This window comes from Equus przewalskii, chromosome 11 (assembly GCF_037783145.1).
Source record: "Equus przewalskii isolate Varuska chromosome 11, EquPr2, whole genome shotgun sequence".
NCBI lineage: Eukaryota > Metazoa > Chordata > Mammalia > Perissodactyla > Equidae > Equus > Equus przewalskii.
The window spans coordinates 14,350,773-14,368,644 of record NC_091841.1 but is presented as its reverse complement, the minus strand read 5'-3'; the positions used below and the strand labels follow the sequence as shown (position 1 = coordinate 14,368,644).

The 17,872-nt window shown below is 36.6% G+C and overlaps 2 protein-coding genes and 1 pseudogene across 2 annotated transcripts in view; 2 read left to right on the top strand and 1 right to left on the bottom strand.

Annotated features, from left to right (window-relative positions):
- LOC139074340 (cTAGE family member 2-like) overlaps positions 1 to 17,872 on the bottom strand; it is a 624,763-nt gene that overhangs the window by 17,764 nt on the left and 589,127 nt on the right. The gene's annotated exons all lie outside the window — the stretch shown is intronic.
- On the top strand, positions 2,718 to 3,644 carry LOC103562835 (olfactory receptor 4C3D-like). Its single transcript, XM_070566012.1, has one exon. The coding sequence runs from the start codon at positions 2,718 to 2,720 to the stop codon at positions 3,642 to 3,644; it is 927 nt and encodes a 308-aa protein (XP_070422113.1).
- Positions 14,083 to 15,042, top strand: LOC139074625 (olfactory receptor 4C6-like; annotated as a pseudogene).

Here is a 17,872-nt window from a genome sequence, read left to right as displayed (position 1 = left end):
GTTCTTTTACTGAGTTTTTTTTTCTTGTTCCTTTACTTGGAATATACTGCTGCGTCTCCTCATTTTGCCTCTTTCTCTGTGCTTATATCTATATATTCAGTAGATCAACTACATCTCCCAATCCTGGAGAGGTGGCCTTATGTAAGAGATGCCATATGAGGCATAGCCATGTGCTTCCCTCTCATCACCAGTCTCAGATGTTCCGGGAGTGTCCCCTGTGTGGGCTACATGTGTCCTTCTTTTATGGCAAGGTTTTTCTTGCTGCAGGTGCCCATAGAGGCTAGGCTATCAACCTGGCCAGCCGGTTGTAATGCTCAGCTTCCTGTGGACGCTATGCTCCTTTTTTCAGTTTATCAGGTGTGTGGAGCCCCAGCACAGTTGACTGCAAGGTCTAATAGAACATGCCTGTTGTAGTTTTTCTGTTAAGTGATTAGGCCCACACTGTGGCTTGTTTCCAAGCTCAGGGGCTTACAATTGCTGTAGGCCACCAGACTGCAAGTTCTCTCATAGTTGCAGCTGAGTGTGGCTGGCCCGAGTCATGGAAGCACCCAATTGTTTCTGGCTTTGGAAGTTGGAGCCAATCTTCTACATGGCTGTTTCAGAAGCACAAGTCTGTTGCAGCTGAAAGGCCCCACTACCAGAAGGGCCACACACCCCATCAACACAGTCCTGCCCCACGCATGTGTCCTGACCCACTGAAGTGCACTCAGTCTCCCCACTGCAGAGGCCTCACATAATCCACCAACACAGGACTGCCCCTCATGCATGCCCTGCCCCACAGAGTTGGACCCACTCTCCCCTGGTTGCAGAGGTTCCAGACACCCCACCAATGCAGGACCACAAGTTGCCTGAGGGCTTGCTGTTGGGTGTGGCCAGTGCCTTGGGCAGGCTTCCTTCCCTTGCTGAACTGGATTAAATAGGTACTCTAGTGGGTGGGACAGACTCCTGTGCTAACAGGTAGGGGAAGAACTCTTAACAGCGTCAGTCAGTGTCTGTTTCAGCACACCTGTATTAGGTCACTGTAATGGCTGTTGCCAGTGTCTCTGTCCCTGGAGACATCTGACCTCTCAGCAAGATGCATCCGGAGCCTATCAGGTGAATCTCTTTTCACCAAAGGACTGTGTACCTTTCCTTCTGCTGATTTGAGGTTGCTTTCTGAAATGGGTTAATTTGTGCCTGGGCCCTTTATGAGCAGGCCTTTTTTCCCCTTATGTCCGATAACTCTTCTAGGGGTATTCCCTATTGCAGTTAATAGCCAACGAATTTAGGTATTATGACACTTGTCTGGGTTGTGCTGAGTCCAAAGGATGCTTACTGTAGTAACACTCCCCTAATCAGATCCCCCTCCTTCAGTGAAGACTTTGTTCCTTAAGGTTGTTCCCAGCCTGCCATGAAACATCATGCCTAAAAGGTGGCTTTTTCCTTTCCAAGAAGGAATATCTGCCTTTTCCACTTCAGTCAGCATGGTCCCTTGTTGTGGGGGTTCTTTAAATCCAGTTTGCCTTTCTCTCAGGGTTAATTATCCCAAGAGTAGTTGTGAATTTGTTGTGTCCATGGGAGGCTGTGATTTCAGAGTCTGCCTATGCCACCATATTGACACTGTCTCTTAAATTTCTATTTATAAAACTTGAAAATAAAGATTTACTTTGCGTGATAGATCCCCATGTACTGAAAACCTATCCAAGAGTGTCTTTATCCCAGTATACTGAATCCATACAATTACAGAGTGTAGCTATGTTAAATTGCATGTGGAACAGAATTTTGAAGAATAAATAAATATTAATTAACAAACACAATAATTATCTTGTAAGTAAAATGATCCAGAGCATACTCTTTCCTGGAAGCATTACTATTTTCATACTTACCCTACATAGTACATCAGAAACTATTAAACTGAAATGCAGCTTCCTTTCAAAAGTTTGTTTATATTTCTCATAAGGTAGAGAGTAATGATAAACAGAGAGGGAGGATGAGAGCACTTGAATTCCTTGGTTGTTGTGCTGGGGAAGCATGTGAATTTTTACATACAAAGAAGTGGCGATTCACTAAGCATTTATTCATCACCCAATAGGTGCCAGACACAGCAGATATTATGGCAGGCACTATGGTAGGCACAGTGAAGAAACACACATGAATAGCATATTTATTGTGGTAGATACCAGAGAGAGTGTGTCAGTAATGACTTATGTATTTCCCTAATGTGTCTGCTTATGATGGATATTTATTGACCATGTTCTTCTTCCCACAGTTAGAGCTATGGGTTCTTTTGGGAATTCTCCTGGAAGAGAGAATGACTCTAACCTTTCAAAATACAGCTGAGAGTTACAATTTGTAAACTCATAGACACAGAAGAGTGCTGAGAAGCATGGGGCACTGAAATGACTAAATAAAGTCACAGAGTTGGAACTAGACAAAGAGTCTAGATCTTATTTATATAGACCAGTATTTTCTCAGTAAATTACACATCAAATGTTACCTATAGATGATTTATATGTGACAGATACTAGATATCTGAAGATACGGAAAACATCATGGAGGAAATAAGAAGAACTCAAACAATTACTGAGGCAAGGAGTGTCAAGGACATACTCCACAGTTACAGTGACTACTCTATATTTGTACAATCAGATTCAGACTACAATCTTTACATGATTAACGGGTATCTTTCTTTAGCCATTTTTATGTAATTTAGGCACTTGGAAGGTGTCACTCCCTAGATGGATCACCTGACATCTCTCAACAATGTGACTGAATTTATTCTCTTGGGACTCACACAGAATCCACACTTGCAGAAAATACTCTTTATTGTCTTTTTGTTTATTTTCCTATTTACCATGCTGGCCAATATGATCATTGTCGTTACCATCTCCCTCAGTCCCACACTTTCAGCTCCCATGTACTTCTTTCTTACTTACTTGTCCTTCATAGATGCCTTCTACACCTCTGTCACAACCCCAAAAATGATCATTGACATGCTGTCCCAGAAGAGAACCATCTCCCTGGGTGGCTGCCTGACTCAGATCTTTGTGGAACACTTCCTGGGAGGATCAGAGATCATCCTCCTCATTGTCATGGCCTATGATCGCTATGTGGCCATTTGTAAGCCCCTGCACTACATGACCATCATGCGACAGAGGTTCTGCTGCTTCCTGGTGGTTGTGGCTTTGATGGGTGGAATACTGCATGCCAATGTGCAGGTTCTTTTCATGGTGAACTTGTCCTTCTGTGGCCCAAATGTCATTGACCACTTCATGTGTGATTTCTTCCCACTGCTGAAACTTGCCTGCAGTCACTCCATCAAGCTTGGAATGGTGGTGGCAGCCAACAGTGGGGCTATGTGTTTGCTCATTTTTTCCATGCTACTCATCTCCTATATAGTCATCCTGAGCTCTCTGAAATCTCATGGCTCCAAAGGCTGTCGCAAAGCCCTCTCTACATGTGGCTCCCACTTTACTGTAGTGGTACTCTATTTTGTGCCTTGCATATTCACCTACGTGCGTCCTGTGACCACCTGCCCTATGGACAAGTTGGTGGCTGTGTTCTATACAATCCTCACTCCCATGTTTAATCCTATCATTTACACAGTGAGAAACACGGAGGTGAAAAATGCCCTGAGGAGTTTGTTGAAGAGGAGAGTAACTTAGTAAAAGATGCCGAAAAAATGATGATATATATAATTACAGAGGATTATATATGTTGTAAATTGTGAAAGGAAATTAACAAATTTTGCAGGTCACTGACAGAAAAAAATCCCAGATGCTAACATTTATTGAGTACTCAATAGTGGCTGGGCTCTTTGATATGTGCTTTTGATAGTTTTTAATGTACTTTACCAAGTCTTCAATATACATGTGCATAGATTCAGGATATGCAATGGAAAGGACAACTATAAATTCCCAGTTTGATGATTTTAGAGTGTATTTTTCTCCAGAGTCCCACGGCTACTTTACTAATTTTTTCATACATATGTTACTTGGATGAAATTGGCTTTTTCATGGAACCTTGATCTCAGCTAAATCATAGCAAACTTCTTTATTTTTGATTTGCCTGTGGTAAAGAAAAAAAAAGGATAGAAATTCTTAGATAGATACATGGGGAAGGGACAGATGGAGAGCGAAAAATTCACTACTGATTTATTTTTTTTTTTTGGCATTATGGATTTACCAAAAGCAAAAAGAGAGACACTCACCAAAGTAAGAAATAATAATTTAAAACCTATCTCTAATGTTTTTTCTCTTGGCACAAACATTAAGCCAGAAATTTTTTAATTACTCTTAATTTGGTCCTATATTCTTAATATCCTTATGGCTCACAGTTTTTCTTGAGTATAAAAGAAGTTTTTTGCTTTTTCCTTACCAAGACTTGGGGAGCCATTTGAAGGAACAAAGGTAAAAGTTCCTTTATTTAATCTTAACATAAAGACATATAGTTATGTTCCAAAGCTATTCGTCTGTAGGTCTGATGTGTATATTTACATTAAATGAACACTTAATTATCTATTAAACATATTCCCCATAGTTAGGTGACTTGTCATGTACTAAACTGGTAGTTCCAATATCACTATCCTCATTTTACAGAGAAATTGGTGACACGAGAAGTTCACTAATTTACTTGTGTCAGGTCACACATGTAAGAGGTTCACCTACAAAATCTGAATCCAGGTCTTTCATTTCTCAGTCTGACATTCTTTGAAATAAAACACAATTGTCCATGGTATAGTTACATAAACATAGACATAAACATAGTCTTTAGAAAAGAAACTTTTCCACTGACTTAATGATTCACTTTGTTATTCAATAAAGATGGTGTCAAATTTATTGTAGCCTTGTCTTACATGTAGCAATATACTTAAGCAATAATGCCCTTCTATGAAACGACAAATATCAGGTCTTTCCACATTACTACATAACACTTTATAAATCAAAGCTTCTCTGACTATAAAACTCCAACTTGTATTAATTCTCAAAAATGTCCCTTTCTCAAACTCACTGGTCATTTAGAGCTATTTTTTAATTTGACCATTCATTGAGACCAGAGCATGGTACACTGTTCTCTGCGGTGACGGGATGTTCTAGGTTTAGAATGGCTGTCTCAAATTCCTAAGCAATAGGGCCTTTTCCCACAAACTCTAGGCCTGAAAGATGATATAAACAGCACTTAATCTATTAATGGTGATCAAGTTTGCAATTGCTGATGAGAATTAAACAGTTCAGCAGCATCTAGATTAAATGAAGTAGCTCATTTTTACTTTTAGATAGATGACAGTAAACCAGGGGTAAGGATAGGGAATGTATTCAGTAAATGTTGTTTCTACTCTAAGACAAAAGAGAGGATTTGAAGAGGGAAACTAAGGCCAATTATTAAGATTTTCACCAAGTGCTCAGTGATGGGGTGAGAAGATTAATGTGATACAAATTATAAGTTGTCAACAGCAAGCTTGGAAGGTCTAAGAACTGGAGGAAGCATAAGGCAGTCTGGAATTCTCAGTAGATAGATTCTTGCTGGTTTGCAAATAATTTTAAGGAATTTTAAGTTGTCCCTTTGTACTCATCATCAAGACTGTCTTATGAGGTCCAACTGCCATCTGATTTTTTCTAATACTTAAAATAACATATAAGGAAGTAAGTATATTTACTCCAAAAATTAAGATAAATAATGTTTGGATCTCTTATATAAGGATACTTTGGTTTATATGGACATTTAATTCAGTGAAAATATTAGGCATTAAGTGAGGGGAGTGAGCTAACTCTTATTGAAGGCCAACCACGAGGCATACATTTTGAAAGGTTCTTTACATACTTTAACTCTCTTAGTGCAGCAAGTTTTATTAGAAAAGTCTCTATTTCATACAAGAAAATGAGACTTAATGAAGTTAAGCAACAATAACGAGTCTTTTAAACTCTGTCTTCTCTGCTCTTCCCATTTCAAAGTACTCTTCTAGAATGATGTGAAAATAACAAAACACAGAACTGATCATTGGCCTCATTGTGAAGATTACCCTTGAGGCACTCTTCTTTTATTTCAGGGGGCCACTTGCTTCCCCTCAGCTGTCCCTTAACCTTCACTTCCCATGTTACTTGCACTGTCTTTATTTCTCTTGTGCCAAAGAAAAGCCACCTGATAATCTCATTTCCACAGATGTATTTTCTTTCATGGGCATCATCAGAAGTCAGATATAATAGGTTCAAGAAATGAAATTCAAATGGTTCAATTTCAAAGAGAGTGACACATAGGTGAGAAAGATGTTTGGAGAAAGAATAAGCAACTCAATCACTGAGGAGATGGATACTCTGTTTGGGCATGAGGGTAGCACCTTAAGGAGCTAAATGTTGTCTCTATAGGACTTTTCCTATTGTTATGGCAAAGTGTTAATATTTATTACTTGAAATACGGCTCCATGGTTAATTAATTTTAGGAAATTTTCACTTATTTAATTTATCCAATAAATACTGTTTATTGCCTACAGTGTGCTGAAGAGTTCTGGGAGCTGGGTATAGAATGTTGAATACTACAAATAAAATTTGTGTTTATGTGGAATTTAAATTCCAATGGAGAATAGATGGATAATAAACAATGGTAATAAATAAATAATGTAATTGTGCTAGTAATAATTTCTAAATTGAAAATATGTCATTTGAGGGAAAAATTGGTATGGAGGAAGACAAAATTAGTCCATATTTTTTCTGGCCGAGGTACTTTTTTCATCTTTGATAGTGGCAACTCTCCTTCAGTTAGATGGGACAACTTCAATAATACTCTTAAAAGATGAAAGAACGCCAGATTAGGTGATAGAAAAATTCAGTCTTGGTATTTTCTAGGTGGCCAAGGATAAATGCTATTGACTTTTCCCCATTTATGTTATGAGTCACTGGATCACCCTGTGGCAGATGGATCCCTGTCTGGCCATTCTGTTATTGAAGAAGAGACCTTCGCTGTGGAGCAAATAATTGAATCGTTAATACCATGATCTAGTTTTGTGTTTGTGGAGCATCAGCTTGGCCTGGCTCCAGTGAAGTTCAGCTCCTTGGAAAAGCAGATCATTGTAGGAGTGGGTGGGAATTCACTGGAATGGTGATTTGCTCCTCAGTCAGTAGAGGCACAGCCTCAAAGGGATGAAATAGGACTAATGCAAGTCTGCACACTTTGAAGTTCTGTGTCATTTGAAAATAGCACTCTGCCCTCCTTTAGACCAGGTCAATTGTCCAACGGAGAAGATCTTATAAATGATGTTTCTTCTAAGATACAGTTTGGAAACTTTACAAATTAAGTTCAAAATGCAGCCAAATGGTAGACACAATTCTGTGAATGATTTTGTAAACAGCTTAGCTGGCTGTCTTTTTTGGCAACATTTCCATTTAGATGAAATTTAAACTCCTCTGCCACCGCAAGAGTTGTTTCCTACTTAAGTCCTTGGACACTTAAAACATCTATTTAAAATTTTTCCTGAAAATCATTAGGTACTCTGGCCTTATCAAAGTAACTTTCCGTTAAATGATTGGATGATTTGTTCCCCGCACAGGTCTTACTTGCCTCCACACTTGGATTTGCTTTGTTGAAATTCTAACACATCATGATTCCCAGCTCCTTTGTAGATGAAGGTTCATGTGAGTGCATTCTGAATGGGGCCAGACATTTGGTGATCCTGACATATTCCTAGAAATTTTACTTGCATAAAGTCCAAGTTCTACTTACTGGGCCCATCAGGTAAACTGGCTTTTGGAGGTCACAGAGATGATATCAGACTGAGTTTTGGAGGTGACTTTAATAACTTGAGTATAAAACATGTTCTTATTAATTTGAACTACTATTTTGAAATCATTGAAATAATTAAATCACCTATACACACAGACAATTATGTTATACTTAAAAAGTGTCAGCAGTTTACCAGTTTCATGTATATGTACAAGTTGTGGGTTTGGTATGGAGAAGCTTGACCTATTAACAATTTTTAGCCAGATTTACTTTAATTCTTTTTGAAAAATTGTTAAAACTTATGTGTTTACCTTTTCACTTCTATTCAGATAATGAGATTGGCAAATAAAAGAGTGTGTTCATGTTTCAGAGATGAGCTCTTAGGAAGGGAAGGAACAGGTCTAGCTGGGCATATCTAGGTTGGTTTTAGAGCTGTTGTTATGCATGCCCTCTTTCGTGCAACCCTGTGTGTGTGTGTGTATGTATATGCATATATGCATATTATACATGTATACAGTATCTATATGTTTCTTCTTTCCTCTTGTACTAATGTCTTTTAACCTTAATTTTTCTACTAATCACCTTTGAGAATGAACCTATAAGGTGTTTTCTTTCTGTTTTGATTAGTTAATGATAAATTAAATTTCTGGCTTTAATTATTAATGTAAAGATGAAGCATAATTTAAAAGTGTATTTCTCTATATAAAAGTACACACATTTATTTATGGGCAGCTGTGCCCACATGGGTGGGTTCATTGCTGGTGCTGGTGCTGAGGGTGATGCTGAAGATTTGCTAAGAGATCGGGTGATGAAGTCAAGAAAGGTCATTCAGAGATCAATCCAACTCCCTCTGAAAGTATTGCAAAAAATAGTAATTTTTGTATCCATAATGGTACAGTAATTTCCAGTCTATAAAAGTGCTATTGTACAATAACATCCCCGCACAGCTTTCAAGGAAAGCAAAGTGAATTAGGACTAGTTACCAAGAGCAAAAAGTCCTTTTAAAGCATTTAATTAGAGACATATACTATTGATGATGTATGTGTCCGGGACACAGATCTTGTGAGGAACACAGGGCCAATGATTGTTTATTAGAAACTAATGACCCTGAGACACTTGATAAATACTTGCTATCACTTCTTGTTATCCAGGATTTTATTGAAGAAATTATTTTACTTCTTAGGAAATTCAGACACAAGAAACACACATCGTCTATAAAGTCAGCTTCTTGGATTCAAATCCAGGCTCTATCACTTACTAACTGTATAGCCTTAAGCAAATTAATTATTCTGCTTTTTCTCAGGCATAAAAGATGTATAAATATAGCCAGATGTGAGGATCATACGTGAAAACATTTATAAAGTACTAGCAAAATGTCAGATACAAAGCACTTACTAAATTATTTATTGTTAGTAGTAGTTAGATATGGATATCTCTGTGTAGACTATATATCTGTCTATATATTACATTGCATTTAATTTAGCTTTATCTTGATATCAATAATGTGTTTATTATTTATGTCATCAATGAAATCCTATAAACGCTTGAATGAATGAGTGCAAATTAAAGTGAGATATGATTTTCACCTTATCATTTGGTTAAAAAAAATAAGATTGACAATATTAAATGTTAGTTAAGCTATGCCGAAAATTACTCTTTAATGTACCATTGATGGGAATAAAAGATGATTCAGGAATTAGAGAGAAATGTTACAGACTGTATTAAATTGAAACATACACATATTTTTGATGTGATGATAACATAGACTTTTTCCAACAGAAACATTCCCACCAGTAAATAATGATGTCTGTAAGTGATTTTTACTGTGGCATGTGTATAAGGCAGAATATTAGAAATAATATAAATTTCAAGCAAAACTGGACTGGTTAAAGGAATTATGGTGTAACCATATAAGGGAATAATATGTGGCAATTAAATAAAGGAAAACTCATAAATACTGCCAGATAATGTCCATACAAACTATTAAGTTAAAATTTCAAGTATATTATAATATTTTGTATACTTTTATATAGAGTAAAACAGGCAAATGACTTACATTTACAGTATAGCTACACACAAATGCAGATCTGAAGAGCATGCTCTAAACTGTTAATAGCGGTTGAATGAGTGCTTGTGGTTGGGAGTGGTCGCAATTTTAAATTTTCTTTCACTCTATCTATCTATATAAAATATTTACCAGAGGCCATATTTTGCTTTTATAATTTGTAAAATAATTTTTATTTGAATTATTCTACTTTTGGATAGTACTGAAGGCTATTTTAGAAAATGGGTTTGCAAGATTTTTCTTTTAATGACAATTCAAAAACTTTCATCCCGCTTAGTGTTGAGGAATCATTAGGCTGATTTCCTATTAGCCAATCTAGCATTTAAGAGAAGCAGATGTAAATAAAAGTTTGTTGAAAATCCAAGGGCAGAGGATCTATTTTAAAATAGTTTGTGGTCAAAATCATTCTCCTCATCCTGGGAAAGAAATAAGGATGCTGATCTAAGACCTTTACACTGTATAGTCATTTAATCTTTACAACAACTCTTTGGAATTGAAAACACTACTTCCCCATTTTACAGAAGACGACAAGTTCAGAGTGTTTTTCTGGCCTATTATAGGAACTCAGAAGGAATAACTACTGAAGTGTAGAAAATCAGGAATTTTACATAGGTTTCTTTAAGCTTATTGCTCGTACTACTTATTCCCAGTTGAACTCCAGTCTAGGTAGGCACATCTACTCAAGGCACCTCATACCTAGGGCTAGTAGGGGTGAACATGACTAAGTTTTATAAGACACCCAAGATATGCTAGGCATTATAATATTTAATAAGCATTTAAACTATAATTTAATTTAAAATTTTTATCCCATTTTAATATTTATAAATTTAAATATTAAAATTTAAATTATAGTGCTAGGAATTTACGTTTAATACACGTGAAAATAACAATTGAGATTTAGAGAGAATATATTACTTCTAGTTAATTATATCGCTGGAAGGTCCATATTGAAATTCAGGTTTTTGTGATGTCAAAGTCCATACATTTCAACTATATAAACTGTTTTCCTTTTCTTTCTTTATATCATTTCATCTTCTTTGAAATATACAGATCATACTGGTATTTTCCCTTATAGAACTTATATGCATATGCATTGTTTCATTAGTGCTCATTATCTCTCTTTCTTATGGATAGCGCATTTCCTTGTATTCCTCAGAATAATGGACTTGGTATTAAATGAGAAATATGTACTATCTAGGTAATAATTACACAATTGAAGGAGACAAAACCAACATGAAATTTTTAAAAATTAGCTAAGAAGATAATTTAATTACTACTGATATGCAACCTATACAGGCGTATGTAGCAAATATCCAGGACGATGGTGGTGAAGAGGGCATCTGGGAAGAAGTGAGGCATGAAGGAGGAGTCATAATGGATTTGTTAATAACAGATGGCATAGGCAGAGGGAAGAGGAAGTCAGGAGCTTACAGAAATGGAAAATAATCATGATGAATATTTGAATAGTGCTCTCTAAACATTCTCATACCTGTTACTTCCTTTAATCTTCATGGAAGTGTTGTACAGGCCATGAAATTCTTAGAGGGATTGTAGGGCATAGAGGTTAGCAGCCTGTGCTATGAACTTGATCACATACCCACCAAAAGGCTTTGAGTAAGTTCTACAAGTTGTCCAAGCCTTACCCACTGCCTCAGAAAATCAGGATAATGCTAGTTCCTGTCTCATATGGCTTTTGTGAGAAGTAAAAGAGAAAATCATGAAGCTCTTACCATAGTACCCTCAAATAACAACTACTTGAGACTTACTGACTTTAATTGCTATCACATTGTTTTATTTTTGCAGGATTTGAAGTTTACGTAGTCAGTCAATGGCCTGAATGAGAAGGAGAACTAAATTTGCTCATTCTGAACCCATGGCCTTTCCCAATGTCCTAAAGAGACTAGGCTGTGTGTTCTTGCAGTAAAAGGTGGGATTCACTCCAGTGGGCGGGAGACATAGAAAATGATGAAGCTGAGTTTTTGGGAGGGATGGGGAGGGATATGGAGAGGTGGAGGTGCTAGAATGTCAGATTGAGAAGCTGAGATATATATTAGTAGTCAAAAGAGATTTGTGATGAATTCACAGATTGTAAGACAGAAGGCGCATTATTATTTTCTCTAGTGCATTATCCTTTAAGTCATGAGATTGCTCAAAGTAAATATTACCTGGAACTGTAAACATTTAATTCAGATAAGAGCGAAGCTGCTGTGTTTGAAAGGGGCAGAGTTCCTGAGATGGCTCTTTTGAAACCCTAGGGTTACACTCATTTACCACAACTGTCTCATTCTCCAGGTGAGGAAACGAAGACCCAGAGTAGTCAGCAATGTAACAAAGTATTCTAGGAGTTAGAAGGACAACCTGGAATAAAACCCAGTCATCTTGATTTCCAAGACAGTATTCCTTCTACTTCATTAGCGACATTGGAGAGGTGATGGTTAGCCTATGTTCTAGATTTAGCAAGAGTGACCTAGCAGCTATATACTTTGTTTATAAGAAGGATAATTCTAAGAATAGCTTTTTGAGTATTTACAGGTGTCTTAAAGAATATATAGTTTATATCCCCATTTAAAGCAACGGTCTCTAGTATATTCCCACCAAGTTACACACAGACTCTGCTTAAGTGACCCTATAGTACTGAAGCAATTTTTTTACCTTATAATTTGGTTGCAGTAAAAATTGTATTTAGCTAGTTGAGGCCACTGTTCACTTCTTCAATAGTATAGTGAAATTGTTGAGAACCTGCGTTTAAAAATGAGATTACCTGGATTTGTAATCCCTAATCAGTTTAAACGAGATGTTTAATGTCTTCAAGTCTCAGTTTCCTCATCTTCAAGATAAGATTTATGATAGTACATATCTCATGTGATATGAGAAATAATTTCAAAAATGCATGAAACACACCTAGCACCTCACTGGGACACACTGTAAAATAAATGACTTCTTTTTTTTATATTTTGATTATTCTTTAGCATTCTTTGTTTCATTTGGGATCATCCCTTCACAAGGGAAGATGGAAGGAATGATTTATACTGATTGAGGCTCACGTGCATAGTCTCAGCTAAGTTGGATCCGGTTCTTCCTGGAGCAGAGAAAGAGACAAGGTTTTCTTTTCTTTAATCAACATATCTCGAAAATGATTAGAATCTTGTAAGCTTAATAAATGGTTGTAACTTCTCGTTTCAGTATTGGATTATATATATTATATATATATAAAATTAGAACATGCTCTTTATTATTAAATTGCCATTGAATTTTATTGTAGAATTGTTCAGTGAAATGTGCACAGAAAGCATAAATCTATCTCACTCAATTATTATGAAAATGAAATTATATCATGAATCACAGTGTGTCTTTCACATTGAGTGGTTAATATTATCATCAAAGAATATAGCTTGTTATTGGTATTGATTTTGAATCAGGAAAAGCTGGATACGAATTTGGCTTCACTGTTTATTAATTGTGGAAATTTGGCATCATTTTTTTCACATCTCTAAGCTTCAGTATCTTATCTCTAAAATGAAGAAAATGTCTTAAGAATAATCCACAGGCTGAGACATAGTAGGGAGTCATTGAATATTAGTAATATGTAAAAATAATATAATAATAACAGTAATGCAATTTGAGAAGGAAGAAATGCAGATGGAAAAATTATAGTTATTAAAAAGTGGAGAGTCCTTGATTTATGACATGTCTTAACAGGCTCTGTATGTAGCACATTCAGGTGCTCAATAAATATACGGAATGCACGAATGAGAATTTATATGACATGTTCCAAGTTGTTGGTTCTTGTTTGTGTTTAGTAATAAATGGAAGTCTGCTTCCTAGCTTGATGTTCCCCAAAAGCAGAGGCTGACAGAAGAGCTTGGATATTGTTAGATTATTTTGGAAAACGGAATGGAGGCAGTGAACAGGCAGAGTGAAACAGGGAAAGAAAGAAAGTTAATCCAAATTGTGTTAAGATGGTTACCATTTATCCACTGGCTTCTATCTACCAATGACCTAGTGTCTCCTTAAGGTATGTTAATTTCTTCATCTTTCCAGGTGTGTCTATGCACCAGAATGATGAATCAGGGTCTTCTAAGTGTCTCAAGCAGCAAGTATCAGGACAGAAAGCAAAAGATACACTGGTGAAAGAAGGTGTTGTTGGAGGAATCAATAGGGTCAAGTTATTGTCAGGCTAAAATTCTTAGCAGTTGGTTGCTGTAACAATGGCTGGAGAAAAAGGTAGGTCATGAGGATGTGAGATAAAGCAGAAAAATGCCCAATACACTCAGTGATTATTAATTAAAAATACTATTTTTTGGTAGATTTACCAGCTCAGCGAAATGTGCTTATATCAGCCCATAGTAAATGGAGAATCCAATGTGACTGAATTCATTCTTTTGGGCATTACAAAAAATCTAGAGCTGTGGAAATTATTCTCTGGTATGTTTCTTATCATGTATGTGTCTACCATTTTGGGAAACCTACTCATTGTGGTAACCATCCTCAGAAGTCAGAGTTTGAGATTACCTATGTATTTTTTTCCTTACTTCCTTGTCTATCACAGATGCCACTTTCTCTTCTGCCATTGTCCCCAAGATGACTGCGGACACCCTCTCTGAGAGCACTACCATATCCTTTGAAGGTTGCATGGCCAAGGCCTTTGCAGAGCATTTCTTTGGTGGCGTAGGGATCATCCTTCTCATTGTGATGGCATAGGCCATCATAGGACAGCTATGTGGCCATCTGTAAGCCCCTGCACTACATAACCATCATGAACCCCTGGGTGTGCTACCTGATGCTGGGAGAGGCCTGGATGGGGGGATTTATCCATGCAGTAATACAGCTTCTCCTCATGTATCAAATATCCTTCTGTGGTCCCAATGTCATTGATCACTTTATATGTGATTTGTTTCCATTGTTGAAACCGGCCTGAATGGACACCTACATCCTGGGCCTCTTAGTCATCCTCAACAGTGGGGTGATGTGTGGGACCATCTTCCTTATCCTCATCACCTCCTATGTGGTCATTCTTTGCTACCTGAAGTCTTGCAGCCCTGTAGGGTGGCATAAAGTTCTCCACCTGTGGCTCCCACCTCACAATGGTCATCTTGTTCTTTGTGTCGTGCTTTTTCTTGTAAATGAGGCCTGTGGCCACTTACCCCATAGAAAAGGCAATGACTATATCCTTTGCTATTGTTGCACCCAGGTTAAATCCCTTAATCGACACCCTGAGGAACACAGAAGTGAAAAATGCCATGAGGAAACTGTGGATGAAACAAGGCACCCTGGGTTATCTTTGACTACATGCTAAGAACAAATCTTTCCTACAAGGACAATGACACTGGTACAAAAACAGGCACACAGATCAATGGAACAGAATTGAGAGCCCAGGAAAAAAAAAGAAAACACACACAACTACAAACAGCTAATCTTCGACAAAAGTGCTAAGAACATACAATGGAGAAGATAATCTCTTCAACAAATAGTGTTGGGAAAATTGGTCAGCCACATGCAAAAGAATAAAAGTAGACCTTATTTTATACCACACACAAAAATAGACTCAAAACGGATCAAAAACTTGAAGGTAAGACCTTAAACCATAAAACTTCTTGGAGAATATGCAGGTAGTATACTCTTTGACATCTATCTTAAAAGGATCTTCTCAAATACCATGTCTTCTCTGAAAGGGAAATAAAAGAAAAAATAAACAAGTGGGACTTCATCAGACTACAGAACATCTGCAAGTTAAAGGAAACCAGGATAAAAATAAAAAGACAACACACCAACTGGGAGAAAAAATTTGCAAATCATGTATGTGACAAGGGATTAATCTCCATAATATATAGAGCACTCACACAACTGAACAACCAAAAAGTAACTCAATCAAAAAATGGGCAGAGGATATGAACAGGCATTTCTCCAAAGAAGATATATAGATTGTCAATAGGCACATGAAAAAATGTTCTACATCACTAATTATCAGGGAAATGCAAATCAAAACTACACGGAGATATCACCTTCCACCTGTTAAAGTGGATATAATCACTAAGACAAAAAATAACAAATAAAGAAGTTGTGGAGAAAAGGGAGCACTCATACACTGCCGGTGGGAATGCAAATAGGTGCAGCCACTATGGAAGACAGCATGGAGATTTCTTAAAAAATGAAAAATAGAAATATCATATGACCCAGCTATCCCACTACTGGGTATCTATCCAAAGAAGTTGAAATCAACAATTCAAAGTGACTTATGCACCCCTATGTTCATTGCAGTATTATTCACAATAGCCAAGAAGTGGAGGCAACTCAACTGCCCATCGGCCAATGATTGGATAAAGAGGATGTGGTATATATACAGAATAGAATACTACTCAGCCATAAAAAAGACAAAATCATCCCATTCACAACAACATGGATGGACCCAGAGGTTATTATGTTAAGCAAAATAAGCCAGATGGAGAAAGACAAACACTAGATGATTTCACTCATATGTGGAAGAGAAAGAAACACAGGACAAAGAGAACAGTTCAGTGGTTACTTAGGGAAGGAGGTTAGGGTGTGGGCACAGGGGGTGAAGGGGAGCACTTATGTGGTGATGGACAAGTAATAATGTACAACTGAAATCTCACAATGTTGTAAACTATTATGAACTCAATAAAAAAATTCAAGAGTAAGAAGGCTGGAGCTGTTGGGGTCGTTAGGTCATTTTCAACATGAAACTTCTAACTCCACATCCACATTAGCCAGGTAGGCTGTGTCATCTCCCAGACTTTTGAAAGGAGTAAGGGGGATAAAGGAGAGCACTACTTATTCCTTTTTAGATGTACAAACTAGAAACAGCATACATAATTTCCTGGCACAAATTCTCAGGTCTAACTTAGTCACAAGACCACCTCAAGCTGAATGAGAAACTAGAAAATATTTCTAGCAATACTGACATGTGACCAGCTAAGACTTCCTATGTCTATCATTAACTGCGTTCAGTTGTCAAAACCTACAACTCCAAGTAGTTATTGCATCAAGTTACCATCCAAGGATGTCCTCATCTTAATTGTGGCTCCTTTCAGTGTAGTGATTATAAAATAATAGAATAAGTTTCTATAATACCCCCAGCAAACAAACACACAAGGAACACATTTATAAAATACAAGGGAGAAGAGTATTATGTCTACCTAAAGGAAGCAGGAATAGATTTATATTTGTATAAAGATTAATAAATAGAGAGATGCAAAAGCAGATTTTAGAAGTATCATGGCACATGCATAGAAAGCTTTCACTCTTCAAGAGTTCTAAATTTATTCATCAATTTTGAGCTAATTATTTTGTTATTTATTTTCTTTTAATTCTAGTCATTAAAATACATATGTGGCATAATCTCATTTTGGTTTTAGTTCACAATTTAATAACAGCTAATGATAGTGAGCATCTTTCATGTGATTATTTGACTTTTTTATATATCCATTAGTAAAATATCAAAGTTATTATACATTTGTTAATTAGGTTGTTACTTCTCTTACTATTGAGTTTTGGAAGTTCTTTTATATTCTATATGCATTTACTTTTTGGGATACATCTTGCACAAAATATTTCCCCCTTTGGCTTTTATTTTATTCCTCTGAACAATGTAAAACTCAGAGCAATATATTTTAAATTTGAAGTCCAATTTATAAATATTTCCTTTTATGGATTGTATTTTTGGTAGTATAGTTAAGATCTCTTGCCTAATCCCAGATAACAAATATTTCCTCCTATCTTTTCTTCTAATAATTCTATGGTTCAACATTTTACATTCAAATCTATGATCCACTTGAGTTAATTTTTGTATAAGGCATGATTTTTAGGTTTAAGTAGACTAGACGAGTCTTCAATTATTCTAATGTTATTTGTTAAAAAGAATGCCCTTTCTCCACTGAAAAGCATTTGCAACTTTGCCAAAAGTCAATTGCGTAGTGTCAACACAAATAATCCATAATCAATCTATAAATCAAAATTAGGGTGAGTTTATTATGAAGCAGATCTGAGGACTAGCCTTGGACCTTCCTTCCCCAAGGAAGGAATGGCATCAAAGAAGTGGAGTGTATAGATTGGTTATATACAATCAATGAGTATGTATCACACATGATTGGGATC

Excerpts from the sequence above, each read along its gene's own strand:
- LOC103562835 (XM_070566012.1), top strand. The coding sequence starts at position 2,718 with ATGGATCACCTGACATCTCTCAACAATGTGACTGAATTTATTCTCTTG.